This window comes from Tinamus guttatus, unplaced genomic scaffold (assembly GCF_059628265.1).
Source record: "Tinamus guttatus ecotype Peru unplaced genomic scaffold, ASM5962826v1 Tinamus_guttatus_pri_ptg000649l, whole genome shotgun sequence".
Lineage (NCBI taxonomy): Eukaryota > Metazoa > Chordata > Aves > Tinamiformes > Tinamidae > Tinamus > Tinamus guttatus.
The window spans coordinates 2,907,205-2,934,349 of NW_028289183.1; the positions used below are offsets into that span (position 1 = coordinate 2,907,205).

General features: G+C 39.6%; 1 protein-coding gene across 1 annotated transcript in view; it reads left to right on the plus strand.

Moving 5' to 3' along the window:
• The window catches only part of CA10 (carbonic anhydrase 10 (inactive)), a 149,621-nt gene that overhangs the window by 101,128 nt on the left and 21,348 nt on the right, over positions 1–27,145 (plus strand). Inside the window, exon 4 of the mRNA XM_088535912.1 lies at positions 15,122–15,307. Within this exon, the coding sequence (XP_088392038.1) occupies positions 15,122–15,307 (186 nt within the window). The remainder of the gene's footprint in view (positions 1–15,121; positions 15,308–27,145) is intronic.

Below are 27,145 nucleotides of genomic sequence, written 5' to 3' on the forward strand. Positions count from 1 at the left end.
CAAAAGTTCTTTGATAAATACATTTTAATGAGGCCCTTCTAAGTATTGTGATATTTCACCTGATGCCTATATGGTAATTCTTAGAAACTCGTTTGCTGCATTGAATATAAGATACTTTAATGAAGTCATAAATATCTATATGTAAGAATAGGAGGCTGCGAGTGCCACATATGGAGAAAACGGGCAGTTCTGGGTTCCCAAATGGCATCTTTATAGAACTGTTAAAAGACTTACAGGAGCTGAATAGCTGTGACGGCAGAAAAAGAAGCATAAAACTAATGGTAAATAAATATTAGTGAACACACACAAAGCACACAACAATTACTAATTTAACGTCAGAAGACAAGAAGGAAGCAGCTGCTAGCTCTATTTTCCGTAGTAAATAAGGTCATTTCAATGCAATAGTGATACCATTTGGATCACTTGCTCTATTTCAAATATAATATTGCAGGTATTATTAAATATTCCCTGAAGTTATTCTTTCTCATATATTTTTAGTAGTAAGGAAATGTACTCCTTTTAAATAGAATTTAGATTCTATGAAATGACAGATTTTGCTTCAAATAGGCTTTTGCTTTAAAACATGAAAGAGGAAATTTGCTAGTTATAAGCCAGTGTACTGAGCAGATTGCAAATACTTCATATTTAGGGGTTCTCAGCAACAGCAACATAATTTGACAGCAGTTTCAAAACAGACCTCTCGTGTGCCAGGGCCACCTTGAGCCCGTGGCAGTGCAGGCTGCAGCAAAGGAAAAGGCTTCCCCCTGCCCTCAGCTTGCACAGCGGGTCTCACTGCTTCTGCCCCCAGAGCTACCTCTTTGCTTCTCTGATTTGAGCTCCATCACACAGTGAGGACATTCTTGCCATTCATCTAATTTTGTTACACTGAAATACTATTGAAATGGCAGCAGAGTAAATCCAGTTCCATTATCTTATGAAAAGGCAGCCTGGCGGCTCCCGGGTGCAGGCTCAGCGGCTGCGGCGTTAGTGACAGCGAGCTCAGCAGAGGGAAGAAAGAAAGGTGGCCTTGAGGGATCACATGAATGTGTCAGTATGGAGCAAAGAAGTGTCTCCTTTTATCCCCCAAACACTGCGACAACAAAGTTAGAATAGAAGAAATTTTCTGTTCTGCTAAAGCAGCCCACAGCAATATGCAGATGTGGTAACCTACGGCTGAAAATGGAAATTTAAACAGCTCCTGAGATGCATACAAAAGTGGGTAGGCTTCTCCTGTGAATGTCTTAGAAAAGGGAATATAATAAGTACTGTGCTGCTGAGCATGGGAACTGCATCCAATTACTCCTTTGTTAAAATATTGTAAGAAACAAATGCTTTGATTTTCTCCCAATACATGCTGAATCATGTTACATCCAATAATAATAATCAATAGTAATTTTCAGAGACCATTAGCATTTCAGATGCACCCAGGTATGTAATAACTGGGACTTCTTTTTTAGTTCTTCTAGTGTATCACCGTCATGAGTATGGGGGCTCTGGGTGGCATGGATTGTGCTAGAACACACATCATCAGTGAAAAGCTTCCTGCTTAGCACGTCAGCTTCTCCCTGCTCCTTCCCAGCTTTTCCATTTGAAACCAAACTGTCGAACCTTGCTCAAAAAATTGTTTACTGCTCTTTTATCACCACTTGCTTTCATAAATGCTGTCAGTGCATATGATACCCTCTCTACTTCAGACCCTGCTCACAGCAGTATACTCATGAAGGTGATAAAACACATTTGATTTTCACTGAAGCAAGCTTGAGGGCCCTGCCTATAGGATATCGTACACAGGCTCGCGGTGTTAATTCCATTTGTGTGCAAGTTAAGCTGTGACTTCCAAACCAAATAATAGCTCTGCCTCAGTAAGGTGAAAGCTCAATTTTAGAGTATGAGAAGTTCCAGTAAATGGAAACACCTCATACTATCGGTGAGAAACTGGCTGCATCGTAAATAGCAGAATTAATAATTAATTGGAATGAATTAATCAGAATTAGCTCTTCTCTGGTGCACTCTTAACTTACACTGGAGCACATATGGATCACAGCTTCCAGTGGGCACACAATATAGCTTCCTAGGACATGTTTCTCAGTGTCTAACTTCTTGTTATTACATGATGCATCCATACCATAGGTTGTTAAATGTTCCCATAGGTGTCTTGCTCCCAAGACAGAAGCCAGGATTAATTTCGCTTACCTTTGAAAAATAAAGAACCTACCCTGATCAGAGAGGAGCACAACAGTTGTGAGTAGCCCCACAACTGTTTCACCAGCGAATTCCTCGCTCTGCCCATCTCCCATCCCCTGAGCTGGGCCTATGCCAGAGCTTCCCTGCCTGCCCCAAGACCCGTCCCTGCCCTACCCCGAAGCTGCAGCGTGTTGTCTTGCCAGCAAAGCAGTCGTGCCAGCCCTGCCAGGGGAGGCTCCAGCCCAGCTCCGGGCACGCAGCTCTCCCGCTGATCACAGCCATAGCTGTGAAACGTGGAACTGGAAATAAACCCCGAGCAACTGAGCAGAGCAGCTCTTCCTGGAGCATCATGATAATCCGCTGCAGCCATCGCCGTTTCCACGACCACTAACAACTGCATCAGCAGCACAGAGCCTGAAGATAGGCTGGGTACAGATCAGAAGGATATCAGGAAACATGAAGAAGCTCCTTAATTAATTTCTAATCCTTTTTCAGTCTTAATCTTCTTTTTCATAGTAAGATCTGGCATTACACATTTTTGGCACACATACTTTCTAGATGATGTAGATTAAGTCTTAGGTCTCTGATTTGCTAAAACAGCAGTCAGTAGGTCAGCCGTTGCTGCGGTCTCAGACTCAAATACTGCTGGATTACACTGTCTGGGTGCTGCATCCAGCTGAAATATTAATTAAAACTATGTGAAGGTGGTTCAGGCATTTAGGATTTTAATGTATGCCTTGTTCTATGTTTCACAGGGGTCTGTTCAATCTCTTTGCCCTATCTGGTGCTGTTTTATTTGTACATTTGTTCCAGATTAAGACTCTGCATACAGAAGGGTTTCTGTGAGGCTTCTCAATACCTTGCAGTCGGGGTAGGGAAGACATTTCAGGAAGAAGAAACGAGCAGAAACTATCCCTGTTATCTGTACTACAGACTCTATTTTGAATATATAATAGTTATCTAAATAAAATCAAAAGGTTTTTTAAGCCATAGTGTCTTCTAATTGATGATGTGAATATAGGTCAAAAAAAAAAAAAAAAGATAGGCCTCTTCTGTTAACGTAACAAATATAGGTGCAAGACAGTAAGCCCTGCATGCTGCATGGTGAAGTATTATAGATTTTACAAGGAAAGTATTAGTCTTTTCTACCAGACTTTTTAAAAACCCTCCTACATAGGTGCTCTATAGCAGAAGCTGAAGCCTCTATTGGATGTTTAAAGATGTACGTTGAAGGATTCTGTCCCCAGAAAATTCTGCAGCAAAAGAATTGCAGAATCCTACAGAAGGGGTACAACAGGCTTTTTAGAGCACCTATATAGAACCTTCTAGGTTTCTCTAAACAGGATTTTTCCAAAATGGGGTTTACTTTAAGGTATTAGACAAATTTAGAACTAGCTGGACAACCATTACCTGATCCTGCTTCTGCTGATTTCAGCAGGGGAATATTGGGCTGCAACTATGGCATAGATAGAGAAAGCCATGTTCACCCTTTTAAACTCAGAAATGAAGGCAGGTCAGTGCTGACAGTGTATTTTGAATTGTTCCTGTGTGATTTCCTTTTATAGTGCTACCAGATCCACATGCAGGTAAGGTGAAAATTTATTATCTGCCCTGCAGTCTTGATCAGCAGAGGGACGTGTTCGCTACGTGCTGCACCATGGAAATGAAAGGCCGACTCACTGAGCATTTTTAACTGGATAAAACACATTTCTGTGCTCCATGCCTTTGTCAGAATATAGTTATCTTCCAGGCAGCAAATCGTGGAAAGTATTCAGAAACTCTTCTGCCACCCTTGCAAAGGATAGAGACATGGAGCAGAGCAGTGTTACCCAGAAGAGCAGAAGACCCCAGGGACCTCAGCACACGCATTTAACTTGCCTCAGCGGTACACAGAGAGATAGAGACAGGAACTGCAGGAACCCAGGCTTCCTGTAATAACTGTGCTGACTACTCATATAAGCAGGACAGTATAAAGAAACCTAATCAAATCATTTAAAAAGTCACATTGGCATTACAGATTTACAGATGAAAGCACTGGGACTGATGTTTCTCCAATGGCCTAAGGATTTCCTAATAGATTAACTTCTCTACTGAAGAGTTACAATTTACCAAATTCTGTTTTCTTATCACTCATGAGAAGCAGGTCACACCTACTAAGGTGCCTAAACGTGAAAGGGTTGTCCTAGATCAGTGTTGCTCAGACGGTCATTGACCACTCCTGGCCCCTCGATGCCTGCAGATGCCTACAAGGGTCTGCCCTGCCTGGGGTTCAGCTGCTTGTGAAGGAAGCCCGTGGTCCTGTGTCTAGGGGGAATGAAGTTAGTGACACCTGTCACTTGTGTCCCTCCACTCGAGTGGGCGGCATCAGGGCCCACAATTTGAGAAACATTGATCTAAGGTAGAGGATTTTTATCTCAGAAGTCACTGTTTTGCTTTTGTTTTGCTTTTGTATGACAGGACATACAAGGAACGAGTGGCAGAGATTTAGGAGTATTAAATCTTTTTTTTTTTTTTAATATACAACAAGACAACAAGCAATAGTATTTAAAGCAGAAACCTGAAATCCCCGAAAGGTGATTTGGCCATAACATTTTTGTTCAGGTTTTCACTCAGTACTCATTATTGTGTTGTCAACTGTCACCTTGTAGATGTCACATTTTGTTCGGTAATCCCTTCGTGCTTCTGTTCGGCTTTATCCCTTACAAATTTACTCAGTCCCAGCATGGATTGGGACATGTACAAACACACAGTTTTGATACAGCAGTTACACTCACTCCTGCGGCAGAAGTTAGAATATCAAAACATGTCTCTGTTCCAAATTAAAACAGTTTATATTGTTTGTCCCTACTTGTATTTCATTATTGTCTAATATGTGTGCAATAAAATTGTATTGCTTCACTTTTTTAGGTAAGCTTTACCAACAGACATGCTAAAAGACACCTCCCATATAGCCAGAGAATAATCTGAACAGTCATTCAAGCCTCGCTCTCCTTTTTCAGTAGGTAAACTGAGCAGATGGTGTTTCTACACCACAGTATTCCTCACCATGTGCAAAGCTTCCATACATTCAGCAAAAAGCAAAATCCGTTCGAGCACTGGTTGAAAAGTACTTTTGAAACAACGACTTTTCCAATGCTCCCTCGTGACCCAGCGTGGTTACCCTGGGAGTTAGGAACTGCAGAAGCCCCTTTCCCCGCCTCGCTGCCCTGTGTCACCCCTAGCACCGGGGCGGCCCCCGCGCGCACTCGCAGGGCAGCTCGAGCCTTGGCTTGGGGCGCACGAGGACGGTCACGCCGAGGACGGGAATGGTCAATGCAGCCACCTACACGTCCAGTTCAGTTTGGGGACTTAAGACATGCCTCGAGGGACAAGCTAGTACTTATTCCTAAAGAGGGGAAAGCTGCCAGAGATGCTTTTCATTAACTGTGCCAGGCTATTTCCTAACTGAAGTGACCAGGGGTTCTGCAAAAACATATGCAGCATATTTGGCCCAGTGTCCTTACTGCAAATGAATGTCAAAACAAGGGATAATGGATTACAGTTCTAGCAAAAACTTACCTTATAAATTCAGCCATTTGCCAAGTCAGTTGATGCCCTACTTTCCAGATTGTCATGGCAAGCAATTCTGAACCGTCTCTGCTTATTAAAAATGGAGTACTAAAATCAATATAGCAATATCTTGTTGGAGAAAATTCAATTTATCAACAGGTTTGTCATTTTAAAGATGATTAAATGACTTATTAGGCATCATCTTGACTTTAGAAATAGTTGGTATGAAAATAAAAGGACATGATCCACAACAGACTTACAAATCTTCCAGTTACATCAGATAGTGCCTGTTTTTCCCTAAATGAAGACCTGTCACATCTTTATATCTTTGGTCTAAATCGGTCACTGATTATGTATTAAAGACTTGTACTGCTTGCATAGATTTTAGTAGCTCAGTATTCAGTACCCAGGATTCAGTATCTATGTGCATTTAAATCGCTAAAAATAGCAAGTTTGTTGAAATTTTCATTAATGTCTTGTAAGAAATACTTGCTCTGATCTCAAGAGTTCATTTTGAAAGCTCCAATTCAACTTAGGCCTAAGTGCTATTTAGTTGGTAAGAATATAAACACATTTAAAGTATTTTCTTGCAGTGCAGGCAGAATAACAAATCAGAGTTTGAGGAGGAACTCAAAACACATCTTCATCTCAGATAAAGGCAGCGAGACTGCCCTTACATTATAAATGAGGTGTTCAGCACCGTGCAACGCCTCAGCTTTAATGCATCACAACTAAGAATGTGTGTGTGAATACCCAGACATGGGAAAGACACCATTTTAGAGGGACTTGGGAGCTTTTTCAGCTACGAGTTTACATACTACTGTGAAAGGAAAAGCTATGAAAAATAAGTAGAGAAGTTGAGTAAACTGAATGGTGTTCATAACCGAACTCCTATTTTAAAAAAATTCTTTCTGAGACAATATTAAAGATGAACTTGTCAACATTGTTGTCTTAACAGATTAAACATTCTTGAACATTTTGGAACATATGTGATAAAACACTGCTTAAAACTGAACTTGTCTTCTATGTTTGGAAAGCAAAGTTTATATTTAGTCTGAATCACACCCCCAGTGGAAAACCATTTAGTCATATTCGGATTCCTAGTTAACCTTATCCCATAATGCCTTCCTCTCTCACAATTTTTCATTGTTTTGGAGCAAAAAGCAGAAAGAATGAAGGAGAGAATCATTCATGGATGGTCATCTTGAGTAGGAGTGATTGAAAAGTTTCCACCAAATCTTGATTTCAACAGAATAATGCAAAAAAAAAAAGTGTTTGTTTCCTACACAAATTTTTAAGTGTTTTAAGTCCAAACTTCCTAGCCAGTCATTTAAACAAGGAAGGTTTGCTTTTCTTTCTTTCCTACGTCTAGTTTAGTTCCACTATTTCTCATCAAAAAGAAGTTACACAACTGCTTTTGAAGCAGATAAAATGAAAAAAACCGAAAGCAGTCCCCTATTAAGCAGGAACAGAAATATTTGTCACAGCAAAGGCTCCGTTATTCACCTTCTCTAAAGAACAAGAAAAAGCAGGCCAGCTCTTCTCGCAGCTCAAAAACCCTGAAATAACGCTACGAGGCAGAAAAGCTCATGATTTTTGCCACAAAGGATTTGCCTTTACAGATAATGAGTTTTATTGAGGTCAAATTTCAAGCTATCTAAATACTAGTTTACCTCCAGAGATAAAGGACTCAGGAAATTATTTTGCATTAACTATGCATTTTTTTCCTTGACAGTGTCATGGGAAGTAGCTTGATACTGTGAGCTATACTGCTTTCAAAAACTGTTACAGTTTTACTCGGATAGGTAATAAAACTTTTGTCCCTTTCACAGCTAAAGAGCTGTGCTTTATGGATTCTTTTTTGCATCTGCACTAGCCTATGCTGCCTGTGCTTCCATAGCTAAGTATATGCTTTCCATGCTCCTGCAGCTCCTCGCCAGCTCCGACGCTGCCGTTTTCCTGCACTGGGCTCAGTGCACGGCACCTCCGTGGCGCCTCGTGACTGGAGCAGGCAGAGGCTTCCAGAGAGCAGCAGCAGCAGCGGTGGTGGCATCATTATTTTAGAGGGTTTATGAAAACTTTATAGGCACAGACATGTAGACCCTCCTGGCAGGGAAAGAATCACGAAAATAAAGAACGACAACAAATGGGGTTTTTTGGCTCTTGCAAAATTCTGTCATTAACCTTAATAACAGCATGTTGTCATTCCAGAGTCAGGTAGGTGACCTGTATGCATGTCTCAGGCAGCTATATGCTTTGCAGTCATTTGGGCAGTACCTAATGCTGGACGCACAATAGCAAGAAGGTTTTGTCAACTTAATAATCTCAGCCTGCGTGTGAAGTCATTTTTCTTTTCCTTCCTACCCGCAGAATAAGCTAGTAAAAAAAGAAATGGCTCATATACATACGTATAAAATATATATTAATATGGCACACTTTACTACAGCGTATTACTAGTAGCTGGAAAGATATTTCCCAGATTAATTTAGCACACCCTTTTTGATAAGGTTGCACACAAACTGTAAAGCAGAATCTACACCTAAAGCACCAACAGGTATTTGTTAATAAAACTGCGAGGGATCTCAGGACGTAGCCTGTGCCCTGTACTAAACACAGCCAAATATAACTTGGAATTTGACATAATCTCTTTACCCTTTTACCTGGCTGAAGGGAAGTCCGATTAATGCTCCTCTGTGTGCTAGGAAAGGACTTGCTGTTTGCCCTGATCCTGTACAATTCTTCTGCAGGTAAAGAAAACTTTCGAAGTTATTTTGCTACGTCATTTATTTCCGCATGTTCTTCCTTCATATATAAATTTGCCTGCAAATAATCAGGTTAAGTTTCAAGATACTACGCAGCAGACGATGGATGTTGAGATTCACTGTCCTTTCCTACAGCAAAATGTTTTTAATGATGCCTTTTTTAACCCCCAATGGAAAGTCTCAGCCTCTAGGCGTGTTGCTCCCTAGACACAGGAGGTGCATGAGGGATGAGCCTGCTGTCTTCATGCCAATCCTCTGCCCAGCCAAGAAAGCCAGTATTTCTGCCTATTTCAATAACACATTTTTAAAAAATTATGAACACACAACGCCCTAAATTAATGATAGGCACTGTAACTTTTACCACATCTGCTCTAGCCTTCATACTTACTAACGAGCAAGACTCATTGCATTAATGCAGTAATGGAAAAGTGCTTTATTATCCCTAAAAGGCAGCATGTGGCATATAGACTCTGTGGGGTATTACCAATATACCAGGAGCACTTCTATTCCTTCACATCCTGTGGCATGCAATTATCTCGGGCTACCCATGACCCTACAGGTCCTCTATTAAAGTTATATTTTTGGTGCAGAGTTGTGTATACATTATTGAAGTACATTATTTTGATCACACAAAATTGACATATTGTGCTCATTAGCCAGCAAGCTTGAATATTTAATTTATGAAGTTGTCTCCAAGTTTCTTACAGATGAGTTGCTTAAGGAAGAAAACAGACAAAACTGTAGAATAACGGATGGGAAAGGTTCTCACTTAAAATGGTGCTTGAAAAATGAAGAAATTATGTCTTACCATATGCTGAAACATGACACATTACAGTAGGCAGGTAAATGGATTAATTGTACTCATTAACATCATTTCCATTTTAAAACTTTTGAGCTAACAAGATGAAAGGATTATTTTAATCCTTACACTTATCTCTTACACTTTACATTTTTCACACAGGCCTGGTTTAATCAAATATTGATGATGAGGCCTGGTGTTCTTCAAAGCTTGGCAATTATATTGCAGCTCCCTCCCAGGAAGCTGCACTGTATCATAACGCTAGAGTTTTATTTAATTTTCCTTTTTTTGTTTTTAACCCAACCTTCGCTCCTGGTTCTTGCCGGAACAGGCGCTCAGCTTATCCGATGGCCACGGGCGCCCGCTGAGCAGCTCGAGAGGAGCAACTGGGCACAGGGGTCAGACCCGGCAGCCGCCTCTCCACAACCTGCAGCCACAGACTGCAGCGGTGGCGCTTATATAAAAAAAGGATCAGTTTTCACGTTCTTCCTGGCCGAGAAAGGTGCCAGAGGGTGGAGGTGAGGGGTGCGCGATGGGCCAACACTGCTCTCTGCTGACAGCAACGAAAAGGTGCATGGAACAGGCCTGAAATTTATCTTAAATGTCGAGCAGGGCATGGAGTGACTTGAGCCTGTATATTCCTATCTATTCAGGCAAACCTGAGCGCTGCAGGGGCAGAGGGATGCTGCCTGGTGCAAAGATAACTCTGAAAATGATGCATTTCTGCTGTTTCCTTATGAACTGCTGCACATGATAGGCTTAAAGATGTAAGCAAGAAAAAGTATGAAAAGTAACTGTTAGAATGAATAAAGACTCCCTAAATGAACTTAAATAAAATTGAATCATAAGTAAAAAAAAGCAGTAAAAAAAATAAAACCTGTGTGCATGCCTACGTGTACATGTGCACGCACATGCAGAAACACTGATGGACCAGGATGGAGCTCTCAAATATTGTTATAGTTTGGAAAATCTATAGAACAACTTTCTCATATTTAATTATATCAATGTCTTCCCCAAGGGAAGACATTAAAGCTCAGTTATACTCTTCTTTAACAACTGTTAAATACCTTAGAAGAATAATGCTGAAACATCCCTTTATTTTCCAGCTTAGGTCTCCTGTTAACAACAGCTAGGACATCAAGACAGACTAATAAAAGTACTTCTAAAACTAATAGGATGCCATAAGAGCAATATTAAGAAAATGCATGTTCTTGTCTAACCATTGCTTTGAACCAAGGGGGTGTAATTCTGCTGTTGAGAACTAGGCAGTTCTCTGCCTTACCAGGACACATTTACAATTCTAGGTTGGTGTCAGGCTTATTTCCCTTCCCCGAAGTCAGATTTCCAATTCAGCCTTGCCCTGAAGTCTCTGTACACTCCATCTGTAAACCCAGTCTCTGCTTGGCACAAGAGAGATATAAGTGACTTGCAATCAATCAGTTCAAATCAATGAGGATATTACTTTATATCACAGAATATGGCTGGGTTGAGAGACTATGAACAACATCATCAAAACAAGAAATGAAAGGAACATGCCTGGGGGGACTGGGAAAACCACAGCATCCAATTTTTGCCCAGGACAATCCTGTGCAAATGTAAGGAAGAAAACAAAGCAGCCCTGGCACTAATGGTTACCTACCTCAGTGAGAGAAAAGAGAAGTGCAGATTTATTTGCACATTTGTGAAACAGTTTGAGACTCCTGCGTGGCAAAGACTAGGAATAGTTTAATATTACTATTAATATTTTGGTGTTTCAATGGGGCACTAGCCCTTCCATGAACCTCCCAAGGCCACAGGTTGAGCAAAAGGCAAGTGACACCTTAAAGGTCACTGACGCTGCATGCTGCACCCGGCAGACAAGTGCTGCTCTCCCGATGCTGATACAGCCTGGCAGACACCAAAGTTAATGACGATGCAAGTGGCACTAAAAGCCAATGCAGGGCCAAGGCCGGCGCTGCCCGCATGGGGAACGTGGAAGCCACGTGGCAGCTGACAGAAACCTGGTTATTGCAGGAGGCAAAACTGGGGCATTGTGACACCGTTAAAACACTCTGCAGCCCTTGGTGATTTGCTTCCCCATGCAGTGCGAGGCCTTCTTTGGACTGTATCTATTTTCATCGTAAAGAAAGAAACATCTAATACTGCAGATAAGATCCAAGGACACCGCAGCAGGCAGCCATTCGCAATTGATTTTCTTGGTTCCTTACACTCAGTGCTGCTCCACTGGCAGGTACTGATACAAGCTAAAAAATGTTCTTGGAACTGATCCTCAGACCTCTCACCAGAATAAATCCAAATGCTAACGGGGCCACTATTTCACTATTTTGTAAAGGCCCCTAGGAAGCTGAGAGCCTGCCCTACACCAGCCAGCTGCTCAATAAGGCGGGGAGGGAGAGGCCGAGCAGCCACCTCGGCTCGCCTGCTCCTTCCGCGCCAGTCTGGCCTTGCTGCTCAACAGATATCTTTTTCTGCCACTTTCCCAGCTAAAATTTTGGAAAGCTAATGTAACACAGACCATCATGCAAAGACTTAAGCTGCAAAATATCTTCTGACAAAAGTTTCAGTTATGACTAGTTGTGGAAGACTAGGCAAAGAACACATACAATAAACCAATACACAACCCACATGCTTTCAAAATGTCACAGCTAAAGAACAACACTAAAAATATTGTTTCAGGATTTTTATTCTAATGGTCACAAGAATATGTTGAATTTCAAAATAAATATGGATCAAAGAGTATGTGTTCATTAGTTATACATTAGTTATGCTTGTGTTCCATCTTTTGAAGAGCAAAGCTTGGACGTTTCTGTGATCACAGGACCAGCAAGTTATACTCAAGAACAGCAAACGCAATGAGATCTTATTTAAAAATGTAGTATAGAATATATTAGTAGTATAGACTATATTAGCAGCATGTGCTTATGTGGCTGTCTTGCATCAAGATAAAGAGAGAGAATAATGCTGCTGGGGAATTGTGTGCACAAAGGTCTGTGAAGCAAGAATTAAAATGAATGAGATTAAATAGAAAATAACTACATCAGGAATATGTTAATAATTTAATTAAAACCTACCAAAGTTGAAATATTCCACCATTAAGGTTGAAGCCCCTCAACATGCTTTATCTGCCTGGGGATTCTGACATATATAAAATTGCCTATTTGGAAGCACTTCCGAATATATGAGAGAAAATGAGGTCAACTAAGAAAGTGGTACGATTGCTAACTTAGAAGATGTTGGACTTCACTGTTTTCTCAGACAGGCTCTTACTGATGTTTTAAACATTTTTTCCCTTATTGCAATCTTATTTCTAGTGCATAAGACACAGTGAGTATTGATCCTTTTGAGAACGCGGATGAGATTTAGTGTTCTTTTCTTCCCAGAGCTTGTTTGCTATGTTTTCATCTTTATGCAACTTCCAAGTCAAACAGGAACAGAGAACAAAAACCTTACTTGACAGGACAGCAAGCAGCAGCACAATGGCCATGACCGTGAAGGACTTCATGAGAAGACTAGTTTGACACATTAAGGAAATAGTTATATAGACTTCAATAGATCTACCCTACTGTTCTTCTACATGACCCTATAACATTATATCCAATTCAAAGAAATATATAAAAATAAACACAGTTTTCTGGACTGGCAGATATTGTTGACTACATTAAGCAGAGTCAACATCTTTCCCATATGGTACCACATCTTACGTTGCGTATCTTACAAAGAATGAACAAAATAGAGAAAATATCGCTAATTGACTTCTGTGACTGAACCCACCACATGCAACTTTGCCTTCCATAAACCCATCTCAGTCTGATGTCCAAAAATGTGTTTGAGAAGAAATGACCATTAAAAGCTGCATTACATCAGTAGTTTATGTTGACACTCTCAAGAAAAGAAATGGGCAGAGATGTGTCAGGACCAGTTTGGTCCAGCATCTAGACTGCTATTTGAGGTTACTCTTTACCTGTTCTTAGCAGAAAAATTAGCTCTTCACATAAACCTAAAAAGGCAATTAAAGTGGGTAGAACTTACATTTTTGCCATTGAAGATCTTGGATTTTGTCCTTCGTGGTCCGTGTGTCCTCGTAAAAGCTGTTCCGGGTCTCCCTTCAGTCCCTCCCTGCGGGTCAGAAGGGAGACACGATGATTCCTTCATTACCAGGGCTCTTTATCTGCCCTTACAAAGGGAATTTTGGTTTTAAAACAGTCAACACAAGCACTGCATTTTTATGAGTGCAAAAATTAGAAAGACAAATGTTACTACTGTTCATGAATTTGCCTCTTTTCATTTCCCACATTTGCTCTACAGAGAGTTATTTGAGTCACATTAGGGGTTATTTGAGTCACTTTTACCTTGAGAGAAAAAATAATGGTAACCTAATTTGAGGTTTGGACCAATTTGAGTAAGAAAATGGATTCTGAATATTTTGCACCGTTGCTAAATTTAACTGAGTGTTCAGTGAAGCGTGAGCTTCCAAATGTGAGTAAGAGGCTTTTAATCATTTTCCCTTATTTGTTTTTAAATTACAATTGTTAGATTAGCAATTTTATGTCATTCATATGCAGTGTACTGAAACTGAAATCAATAAACTGACCTTCTTCCACCCAATAAACTAAATTGGGTACGTATTCAATTACTACAGAAGCCAAGTCAAGCAGAAAACTAAGGAGCATTTATAAGATTACTGTGTTTTATCTCAAATGAATAGTAATATTTGTGTTTATTGCTTTTCATAAGTAATTTATTGCTGCTTATTTTAAATTGGAATAAACAAAAAAAGAACATCTGTATCAAAGTTAAAAACCCCCACAACAATCGCAAAACTATTTAATCTCATTTAGTTCTATTGCACAGTCTGTGCAGTGTAACTTTTTACAACATACTATGCAACAAAATAGGTCATTTAAACTCAGTAATTAGTATTACAGATAAAACGACACTGCAGCAATGTTAATTACTATACTACTGATGCAGTATAGGATATAATGCATAACAGTCATGTCTTTAATTTTAAACTGAAGTGCAACTAAGCATAATATTTGTACACTTCCTCTTCTTAAAGTAAATTAATGTTATTCAAGTGTGCCATTTGTAACCATGCAGAATGTTTTTACACCAACCACAATTCTATTTTTAACTCAAACTGGCATATTTCTCTTTATAATGACACAAATTTAGGACTCTCTTACTATATAGGAGCTTTTCCTATGACAGTGGGAAAATATGACAAAATTATAATCTATATGGAAAAAAATCCACCTTTGTTTTCTTTTTCATTATAGCAACTGCTATAAATCAGTTTTATCAGTTTTACCAGAAGCTCCAGTAGTAGAAGGGATTCCTATTTATGAATAATTATCTGTCTGCTTTTGCAGCACCTTCACTTCTGGATAACTTCATTATAAATATTACAAGAAGGAAAAAAGTTAAATCTGAGGTTTGTTAAAGCATAGTTAAATAATTTATGCTAGCTGAAATGTTCTCATTTTCAGTGCAGAAATTTTGTAATGAGGCCATTATTCAACACTTGCATAAAGAATATTCTAAAGGCTGACTTATTTAGAAGTATAGTAATTCCTTTCATTGTGTTAACCATGTGCCTCTGGCTAAGATATGTACATACAAATTTAGCAAATATCTGAATATAAAGTATAAAATTCAAAGCAGAATTTGAAGTATAACCTCAGGTTGTGTATTCCATCTCACAAGGAGATGCATCGCTGTGTTTAAATGAAGGTATATAAGGAGTAAAAGCTTGAGGTGCGTATAACCTGTTTCTAGGACTTAAAAATGATTTTGAAATAAACATTTTCTCCCCCATTCTGTTTAGGTCAGTGGGACAATGTATAACACAGGGAGACATGTTTCTCTACGACTAGACAAAGAGCATTTGGTTAACATCTCCGGAGGGCCGATGACTTACAGCCACCGCTTAGAAGAAATCCGGCTACACTTTGGAAGTGAAGACAGCCAGGGATCCGAGCACCTCCTCAACGGACAGGCCTTCTCTGGGGAGGTAGGTCCACATGTTTGGATTTCCAAATTAACCAATAGAAAATAATCACTTTCCATTTCTGCCTGAAGGTTTTGCAAACTAATTTGTACTCATAAAAATTGTTTTCCTTTATCTATTCTGAAGAGCCTGAAACTCTTTTCTGCATTGCTAAACATAAGTGTATGACACACCTGAGAATGAAACCACCACACTTACTGTATGGCACAGGCAGACACCGCGCCTTCACACTTGAGCTACTTACAAAGTGAGCAAGGACCATACGAGTGGTCTTTTACACACTCAGTAAACACAAATACAAGATTAACCTCAAAGTAATATTGAAGGTTATTATAGTTCTCTAGTTCTTATAAAGGTGCTATTTTTATTGCTCATTCCTAATGCCTCCCACTGTTCATACTGCCTCACGCTAAGGCGAGCTGAAACTTTAGAGATGGTTCCACAGAAGTCTAATGGCTGCTCAAGTAATAAATGCTAGAAGCAAAACCCCATAGGATCACTGCCTGTTGCGTATTTTTACATACAACATTTATAATCATGCTAGAAAAGACCAAAATTTAATTATCTTGATGTCTACTGTGGGACTGCCCGCTACTTTTGCTGGATAAAGACCACAGCCTCATAGATATTGGAATATTTTTTCTAGACTTCCTGGTAGGCAAAGCAGAATCTTTCCATTCTTTTTACACAGAACCATTTGTATGTAGAAGGGAGGCCTGAGTTTTCATCCTCCCCACCCTCCATTAGCTTGTGTCACATCTGTGAGTCGTCTAGTACACTCCACAAATCTTAACAAATGTAATAATGTTGCTGAAGAACCGTATATTACTGTGGGGGCTATTTTTAAGATACTCTAGGTATCTTGTTACTATTGTTTTAGAACACCAAAACAAATAGTTTTCTGTAACAAAGCACTTCTTTATTTTGCTGGGGATGAATAATCACATTACCATCTGTACCATCTATCAGAGACTCTGCTGATGACTCAGTTAATGCATGGCATTTTCTTTGGCTTTGTGCAATAACAGTTATCAAAGACTAGCAAATTAATTGCAGAGTTGTCAAATGATGTTACTATAATTGACGGTAATCATTTGCTTTGTTTTATAAGCTGCATAGATGTATAATATAGCCAGTGGCAGCTTTTTCATGAAATTATTCATGTCTTATGCAACTGACATCTGCTTGCACTGCTTAAATTCTGTACTAAGTGAACATACGACATGTTACTCCTTTAACGGAGGAAAGTTAAGCGTGCTTTAATAAATAAGGTCTTTGCTTTCTTAATCAGATTTACAAAAGAGCAACAGTCAATAGAGTTAAGTTCCAATTAGGTCAAGTAGTAGTTACTGGTGGGAACCTGTGTGTGTACAGTTCGGCTTCCTCATGCAGCCCCAACTGGTTCCAAAGCACAAGCACAGAGTCCAGCCCGCCACGCTGAGCGGCATGGGACAACTTCTCAGCCAAGGACAACAGCTGACGTGGCCCTGGGGTAAAGAGCCACCCCCAGACATGCTGTCCTTACAAATAAGTGACTTTCGATACGTTCTGAGCACTGCAAGATATAAAGTTTACAGCTCCTAGCAGCTATAATAAGAAAACCACAGACAACTTAACTGGCTTTATGATCGAGTACATGACTTTATAAGGCAACATAATGCTTTAAAGAGTGTTGCTGCTTGCTGCTGTTACTTCAGTACTGGGTAAAGATGTCAAGGGAGATGGGATAAAGAAAAATAAAATACCACCATATACTTATTTGTGCTCAGGGAAGTTTGGGATTATATTCAGATTTCACTAACATTAGCAGAGCTAAACCTGTGTTGGCAAAGCTGGGAAAGATTTACACTCATTCTCAAGGCTACAAAAATCATGACAGACATGGACTTGACTTGCAGAGCTGCTCCTCATTTTTTTTTTGTGTTTTACACTAACAGTAGGCTAAAACTTCATTGTCAAGGCATGGAAGTCCCTTTATCAACTTTGCCTTGTTTTCCTCAGGAAATTATACCAAGAAAAGTACTCTAGCTAATATAATCTGGATTTTTTTTAAGAAGTACATTCTAACAGAATTGCTTAGATTCGCCTTCACTCATCAAAATAAAAATGCAATCATAGTATAGGCCAGCACAGCTGTTAGCAACAGAAAAACCCCTTCCAGGACTACAGCGATGGCTAATGGTTTGCTGCAGCCCACAACACTGCATTAATAATGCTGCTCTTACTGGTGTTAGATAAACCAGCAAGGGGGTTAGTGAGTCCTCTGTTCTGCTGTGAAAACAATTCCTAAGCCTGAGGCTCCCCAGTAAGGGTGACCCATGCCAGTAGATCCCACTCATTCCCACTCCACTCCTCTGCCCTCCCATCCATTTCTGCCCTCTCTTTTACTGTGGTCTCCAATGTATTTTAGAGCCAACACAGTGCAGACAAGAGGATGCCGGGGAGGCAGGAAGAGAGGACAATCCTTTTCCTGCACAGCACAAGCAACTCATTACATCAGTTCAAACAGACCTAAATTAAATTTTCATGCAAGCAGGGCAGTTGTTAAAACAGCCCCAAAGTATCGTACATCAGCTACAGCATTCTTTACACACCTGGAAATCCAACCTGACACCTGCACTAAGCAAGAGCTATGTTCTCAGGATCCCCTTTCATGCCTTGGGAAGATGCTCCGTGAGTGGGTGGATATTCAGAGCAAGGCAGAGAGCACCATAGCATGAATAAACAAGTGGGGAAGAGCAAACCGTTTCAAAATGGCTATGGCTGAGTAATACTGAGACTTGTAATTTCCAGCCTTTAGCATTTAACTAGGTGTTAAAGGCTGTCAAGAGAGCGCTCTACAATAATCTAGTTAGTTTTTAGCTCCTAATTATCGCTTTAGTAGCCAGAATAACTGAGAACTAATGCTTGAAAAGTCTGAATGTAAGGGCTTTGCAAGTATGTATCAGATTATTTTGTCATCAATATGGTTGGCACTGTTAACATGGGAAAAAAAGGAAGGATTTAGAATGTTTAAATAAATAAATGAAGCCTTTGCTTGTCCCTCTGATACGTACTTGAGTATGTCCAATTCTCCACTCTTTGCATAAATATCGTATTGCATTATGATGATTAAATAAAATCTTGGATCAAGCAAAGCCCCCAACTAAGACACCAATCATTTGTGTCTGTTACTTAATGTCTTTAAGCAAAACGGTTTCTAAGACCTCGGAGTCTGTATCATTTAAGGAAAAGCGCTGTCTTCCTGCAAACAGAAGCAGCATAAAATACAGTGGCCCCATCTACCTGTTAAAATAAAGGCACCTGAGCCTCCAAAAGGCTCATGCTGAAAACGGGGCCCTTTATCTTTGCCATGTAGTAAAGCCATAAAAATCTGTACTTTAAAAAAAAAAATGAAAAAAATGAAAAACCTGATGCAGCAGAGCCTCCAACCTGCTTTTTGGCTGGGCATTGCAGTAGCCTCATATATACAGAGGTGGAAAACCATGGAGCTCAATTATTTGGAGTTTCCTTTTCACAGCCTCAAAGGCTGCCCTCTCACACAGGAGCTATAGTCCAGAAGGTAGAAAAAGATGCTGAAGTCTCTGCTCACTCAAGTGGCCCTTCAAAAACCCATTGACAGATGATAAAAACACACAATCATTTCCTCCTCTACATATGAAATATAATGAAAGCTGGAACGGTATCTACATAAATGAACACATATTGCAAGCTATGCACACAGCTTGAAACTCATATTTATTTTGGCTACCACTAAAACGTGCAAAGAAAATCGAGTAAAATAAAAGAAATTTGGGGAGATGAAGGCCTTGAAAATTCTGAAATAGCAGCCTTCTGCCCGCTGTGGAACCCTCTCTAGCTGCAGACATGCTCTGTGTGAGCAGGGACCTTGTAGCGATAGTAAAGGATTACTTATCAGAGATCAGTGCTGCAAATCCAGCTTCTGGTATTTTTAGAAGGCAGACGATCAGATATACAGCCTATGAGAAACATCAGGTTGACCAGAGTAATTTAATCCAGTCTGCTGAAGAATTAGAAAAACAAGACTATTCCGAATTTTCAAATTGGAAATGACAACTGTGTCACTGAGACCTCCTGTACACTTAGGATGGTTGTGTGGTCTGAATAGGCCCTGAATAGGTCTGTTTTCTGCACAGAGGCTCCTGCATTTGCCTGTATTTCGGATCCTCTCCCAGGTGGGTTTTGCTGTTTTGGTCCCTATGTAAGGATTGTCAGTGAGATTTTGGATTCTAGCCTAGCTCATCACCTAAAACACGGCAGCCCACAGTCCATTCTTTCAATAAGAATGAACTATTAAATCAGTGTGTCACTGAGCACAGAGGACAGCAATATCTCACTTTTTCATAACTGCATTTATACAAGTGATTCAAATATTTATCGCTGCCCTTACCTCACAAGGCTGGCAGTCCTGCCCGCGAGGGCTGTGCAGGAGGAGGTTGGAAATGCCACAGGCCATCTGTGTTACATTTTGGAGACTTTATTGGAAACGATACGGGTCATATTTAAGTATTTCAGCCAGAAGATAAGTTTACTGTACTCTAGTGCTTATTAATGTTGAAAAATAAGCCTCTAAGGAAAGTACCAGATGAGGGAACACATGTCTAATGGAAGGGTGGTTTAGTAAAATCTCTATAACCTTCAGATTAATGTTCAGCTTCAGAGGAGAAAGTCAATAGGATAATGAATTAAATTGCTACAGGAATAGAATACAAATCAGGAAGAGGTGGAGGTGTTGTCATCCCTACAGAATAAGGAGACTATTCGCATGAGTAAATTAAAATTAGTGGGAGAGGAACATGTACAAGAGGGGCAAGAATGCACCCCTATCCACACCGATTACTACAGTGGATTTCAAATGAAATATTATAATATACTGATATGCAGAAAAAGCAGAGTTACAGTCTAAAAAAAACCTGTTCATCAACACATGCCTATTCTGTTTTCCTGGACCAAAGTCAATTTTATATTTTCAGCTAAATGGGTTTTCATTGCTGATTAATATAACAGAAAATAGTACTGAGCAATATATTAGAGAGTGTTGAGGGATATTCGCCCCTGACTCTGCCCTGCTAATTCAAGTGCTCTCCGGCAACCCTTGGAGATTCCTTTCTGCCCTCTGTCGACTCCATAAGGAAGTCAGGCTCTTCAGTAAGAGATATTCTTTAATGGCTGCCTGCCTGGTGCGCGTCCCTTCCAGCGCTCCAGGGAGACCGCGCAGGGCTCTCTCCGGGCAGCAGGGTCCTCAGGATGGATGTACAAGCTTGGTCCATGGAAGAGCACGACTCCAATGACCTAGACAGTGAGGCTTCCTATCGGAAAACCATTTTATAAAGTAAAACTCACTAAAATCTTTAATGAAAGTTTTTGGAAAGTTCATATAGATTTTGCATGTTTATTTTTCCTGTTTCATTCTTTTCATGAGGTGTTCCTTGCCATAAAACTTTTCTTCTCTACAAAACTACTTTTCTGAATTTTATGGACTATCCATCCACAGCACAATTGGAAGAACTGACCAAATAAACCGGAAAACCCCATGACAAGGTCAATGTTAGAGCAATGTAGTAAGGCAAACTATCTGCTACATGGAAAAATGTTCATTTTTTGCACATGTTTACTTTTCAGTTACCAACTGCTCTCTTTCTGTAGGGAGGGAGAAGTGGAAGGGAGTGTCAAAGCACCGCGAACACAGTCTGTCACAGACCATAATCTAAATCCCCTTGGTGCCTCAATTTTAAAATGCAGCATCATAAAGCAATAAGGTGGAGTTTTTCTGCTTAGAGAAGCAGCTGTAGAATTTGCTCTTTTAAACCACTGGGACATTAAACCATTCAGCACTCCAAACCTCCAGTGTCATGTACGAAGTATTCATTTTGCCTCATTCCAAATTATTTTAATTTGCTTGAGGTGACTCTACTTGCTCTGGGATGATTCCTCTTTAATTAAAGAGCAATTTACCTCCACAGTCAAAAACTCATCATTTTGCAGTGGGTTTTATGTTTCCTGGTAACGATCTTTCCATTATATTTCTTGCAAATTTTAACTTTTTCCCCACATATATTTAATGTAACATGTCATGAAAGGAGGAATCTGAATAACTTATCACACAAAAATCTAAGCGCAAAGACTTGATCTTGCTACTTCCAAGGGCCAGAGTGAGCTTGAATTGCCCTTGCACCCTGCAGACTGGGGATGAACGTTGGAGGCCGCCTCCTTCAATCATTTTTTACAATACTTGGTACAAAACGGAAGGGCTTTGGGGGGTGAATGAGCCCCAAATCTGATCCAGCCTCACCCTGGCGTTGAGACCCCCTCAGAGCTCAGACTGGGTGACAGTCAGCCGGGACGGGGCAGCAGGTCTCTCCTCAGGGAGGAGCAGTCGCCTAGAAGCTTCTTCCCTCCCCACTTCTAACTGTTATTTCCTAACACATGGCAGCGGAGCTGAACCCTCACCATTAACTCACCAACCTTCACCTTCCTTCTACAGCTTCAGCTACTCATTGTTAGGTCTTTGTTCCTTACCTTATGTTTAATAGTTCCTTATAAGGCATTTTATTATCTTAGTAAAAAAGCCAACTAAATCATGTCAATTCTGACTGCCTTTTTATTACATTTTCAGGGAACCCTGTGAGGCTGCAGAGTTACAGTTTTCATTTAGCTTACTGGCTTGACCTTCCACCATCACTGTAGACCTTTCCTTAATTAAAAGCACATACTGGCATACACTGCATCCCTGAAAGTCAAACTACTTTAACTTTGAAGTATTTTATTTTAACCATCCAGTTTATGGATACTTTCAATAAAGAGAAGGAAATACCTTTAAATATTGTTTTCTCTGGGTAAAACAGTGATAGCAGGGATAAGATAATGGATTAGGATATTTTACAAACAATAAAGAAAAGCAAACATGAGTTTATAGCATGCAGGCATTAGAGTGATAACACTGCATGGAAATTATAATTGCCTGGGTTAAACCACATTTCTTGACAGTCCATTTACTTTCTATTTATCTCTTAATATCTCACCTTTATCTTGCTGCATTCTTATCTCTCTATAAACTGCTGGACATTAATGCAAATGTGTGCCAGGATTTGCTGGCTTAAAACTCAGCACAAATGAATGGAAAGTTACCACAACTCAGCAGAAGTGAATGGAAAGATAACGCTACTTTTGAGTATTGTTTTCCCTTACCTAATTGCCATGAAAATCTTTTCTAACTCATGATTTGCCATAGGCACATTAGCGAAGCATCTTATACCTGTTATTACTCTGAAAGTTCTATGAAAGGCAAATAGATTTTCTGGATTTTAGCAATAAAGAGCAAGCCTATTACTGTCCATCTCTTTCCACCATATTGATTTGTATTTACTCTTTCTTATCAAAATATTAGCATGCTGGTGCCACGTAGCCCCAGGAAACTCTGCTAATAACAGAATCAGTCAGTACCACAGTCTTAATCTGATTAATCTTCTGTATAGGGCTAGTCAGCAACAGCTGTAATATTCTCTGAAATGAATAATTCATATTAAAAGTGACTTTTTATTGTTTTTCAAGTCATATTCAAAGTGAACATTATATACTAGGCATATTTTGTTAGGCTAATTTTGCTCTTTTCACCCTCAGTAATTTCTTTCCCAGGTTTTAGGGTCCTCTGACAATCTATGCACAAAGTGATAAGGAATTGTTTAGTCCTATGCACTATTTCCAGCCGAGACAGGTACTCTGAAGTGTGTACCCAAAGCAAAGTATGTGGACAGGGCCCTTGGAGACCCATCATTTTTCATGCTTATGCAGTACTTAATCTTGTGGTATCGCTGGTTATGGGAGCTCAGACGCCCACATTTCATCACCTGCTACTTCTTTCAAGCTAAGTTGGAAATTACCTGGTGAGGTTATGTATGTCCAGTGGTTTTCACTGCACTAGAATCCATTACTTAAGAGTAGATGGGCCTGGCTTTCAACTTATGGTTCTGCTAAGATTCTCCAGAAGAAGCAAGAAACAAACCCTTATCCTTCCTGTTTAAAGAAAGCAAAAAGGCTCATTGCAGTATGTCTAAGTGACAACTGCCATTCTTTTCTGCAACAAAGAATTTCAATCTAGAACAGAATAAAAGGTTGTTTAGTACTAAGTGTACTCCAACTGCCAAGTTGTTTGAGAGAAGACAGGTTAGTGGTCAATCTCGATCTTTTCACATTAAAAAAACAGGGAAGAGTCAATGATATATTATAAAAATATTTTACCAGTAAACAAAATAAAAATACACAACAACCCATCACAGCTGAAACTTAAAACTCTCTATAGCCCCTGGTTCAAACATGGAAAAATCAATCAAAGGGACAGTCAGAGCTATAAACCCCAATTCGTAGCATTGTAAAACCATTTTGTGGCTTTGGGATTTGTGGGCTGTGTCTAGAGTATTATGACATTCATCTGTGGAGCCAGTTTTATATGAAACACATATTACTACAGCAAAACTGCTCTGGTTAAATGAGATATTGGTGCCTTTACAGTACATGTCTACCTGTAGAGCAGTGACGGCCTGACAGGTTTCCAGTGATGTGAAGCAGCAAATTACTGCAAAAGAAGGCAGGGACAGGAAGGCACTGGGGATCTGGGTTCCTGCTGCTGGGAAAGCAGGGGCATCACTGGGAGCCTCTCCTCATGTTTCTGAAGAAGTTTTCAGAAACCAACTTCCCTCCATGAGGCACTTCGGTTCTGAGACGTAAGCATTTCCAGCAAAACTCTGCCTCAGCAAAAAAATTCCAACTATTTCTGCTTATGATTCCTGCAAGGCCTTATTCTATGTGAAGCCCAAGGGTGTGTTCGGTTAAGAGGATTTTCACTATTTGATTTGTAGCTTAGAGCCTCTATATCTACTGTTCCTGAGTCACAAAGGCACACTACAGGAGCTGTGCTCCTCACTAACTGGTAGAGCTATTCCCTGGGGCAGTTAATTAGGGGAAAAAAAAAAGTCACCCTTCTTTTTCCAGATCCTAATGAATATATCTCTGTTTCATTCTCATAGGATTTACCTTTAGAAATTCAGGAGAAATGATGAAATGAAAAATGGTAGGGTAAAAAAAAATCAGCATCACAAGTTCCAAAAAACTTTATCCTATGGTCTATTTGAAAATATATATATAATTATTTGACATACTCTGTGCTGGAGATGAATACTTCAGAGAAAACTGGAAACCTTTTGATGGAAGCGTAAGTTTCCAGGCAACCAGTTTGGGTCTATCTTTATATATCTTTATATACTTTAATAGACTTAGTGAAAAAGTGAAATTGTGGCCATACCTGCAAGTTTAAGGAAAGCAAGGCCATGAATTTACACTGCTGTTGTTATTGCTAGGATCATTGCACACTGTTTCAGCTCCATTGTGATCTTATATGTGAACTTCACATTCATTTTGTCTTCACTGTCTCTGTGACATTGATTACCTGAGTATCAGCTTAAGGTATTAATCAATAATAATAGTATCTGGGAAGTTCTCAGTACTATGCTGAAAACGCAATGCACGATGTGCTGGCTCTTCTTCTCCTAGTGCCGCTTTGGGTGCATTTCCAGTACCTTGGGCACAACTAAGGATGAGGAATGCAGCTAAAAGAGTATTTAAAAAAAAAAAAAAAAAAAACTATCAACCAAAACAATTTCAGTTTTCTAAAATCAAATGACAACACCACCTAAAGAGAAAAAGGAGGGAAAAAGAAAATACCATACCATTGCTCACTTCTAGACCAAGTCCTGTTTTTAAAATGAAACACACTTCTTTGCTGTCATTAAAGAACAGATCAGTTTTGAGACGCCATCCGTCTTTCAAATGATCTTGTTAACTCATCAATATTTTGCTTGTGATCACAAACAATTTTGGGGTAGCTTGATGTAGATCAATACTGCTGGTTTACTGCTAGATGGTGTTTCTTATTTTGTTGTCTAAAAGTGGCAGCTTATAACTCAAAGCAAATGCTCATGATTAAATTTTAAAAACTACATTGTTTAAAATATAAAATAAAAATTCAGGAAAGTCAGTTGCCCAGAAACCAGCAGAATTACTGAGCTGTAATCTTTTATCAGCTGAAAATCTGTCCTTTAATGTTTGTGAAGAGGAAAATAAAAGTGCAATATAGAGCTGGAAGGGACCATCTGTCTCCTTTTAATTTGCTGTTTTGTTTAGAGCTGGGCCTGAACCAAAAATCTAATTCGGATATGTCCAGTGTTCGGAGGCGATCACATCTTGGTCTCCATAGATATTCAGAACTGCTGATAACTACTCACAACAGACACTAATCATAGCCCTTTTTTTTTGTCAAATGCTTTATGGTCATAAACACATTTCCCATTAACTATCAATTACTTTGCAATGCAATTATTTTGCCCATTTTACAAATGGGTAGACTGATACAGAGAGGCTCTATCAACTGCAGTCATGACAACAGACCAGAACACAAGATCTCTTAAGTCTGGGAATTTTGCCTACCTTCTCAAAGTTCATTCAATCAACACTGTGCTGTGAAGACTACCAATGTCCAGCTACATTACAGGACAATTATATGAATTTCTCATCACATGTGAACAATGTTTGGCCTTCCAGAAAACTTCTCACCTCCACCTGAACCTGTCCCAAGCACTTTTTAAGTTCCGAATTCATCACACAAATATAGCAAAAGAGATAAAAATGCTACCAAATAGTGAAATCTACAGTATAATAAATATGCCAAGCTAAGTAAATCTCAAAATACTTTCTTCTGAATAGCAGCAAGGTTGTAAGAGTTGACAATATTAAAGTCAACGAAGCAGTGAGGATAATTTACAAAGACGCATTCCAAAAGTTCACAGAATATCAATCTGGTAAATACCTTTAAAGTATCTCTAAATATATAGTAACTTTTGTTTGAAATAGTCTCAGATTTACTGAGCCATTTAATAATCTTGATTGTGTTCAAACTTTGAATGATTGATTCTAATCAGTAGATCTGTGACCAAAGAACTGTTCTGTCAAATTACTGCTAATGAAGCAAATAAAGCCATCTATCCTTAATATGAACACATTTCATTTGTATACATAATTTCTACCAATTTCTCTCTGTGGAAAGCAGAGACATAGCAGTTTCTGTAAACAAACCACATTAATGGCAACACCAAAATGACAATAGTTTTCTTCTCTTTAAATTTTCATTCATGTGAGAAATCTGATTTACAGCAATGGAGCTGTGTACATAAATAAAAAAGTCACGCATGGCTGTGCGAACACCTCCAACTGTAGACAGTGAAACTACTGCCACTGATTTGAAAGCAAACATCAGAGCCACAATAATTTAGGAGGAGTTTGGAGTAGGTGCCCTGTTGTGGTGCTCCAGATTTCAAGTTTTGGGGCCAAGTTTTCCAGAGTGGTTAATCCAGTGAGAGCTACAAGCTAGACCCAAGGAGATAAAATAAATTAATAAGCAATTGAGCATTGATCTGCTTTAAATGAGTGTTCCCACATTAAGAGCTGGCTAGGGAAAAATATTTTGATTTATGTTTTAAGAAGCTTTCTTAGGAGCTTTAAATCATGGAAAACTTTACTCCTATGCTGAAGCAATTTGAAGAACCTCTTGCTGTGAGTAGAGCACACTATGCAATTGCTAGAGGCTCTTTTGCTTTTAGTGCTGCCGGCAGTTTGACCCTCTCCGCATCTGCTCCTGCCAGCAGGTGAAGCGTGAGGGAACCAGTGTCCGAGGAGCTGCGAGACAGGGATGATGCCTGCCTGGCTGAGACCTGTCACTGCGATTGCTGCAGCTGCATCACTCTCATTCTGAGATTTGTTGGCTCTGAAGTT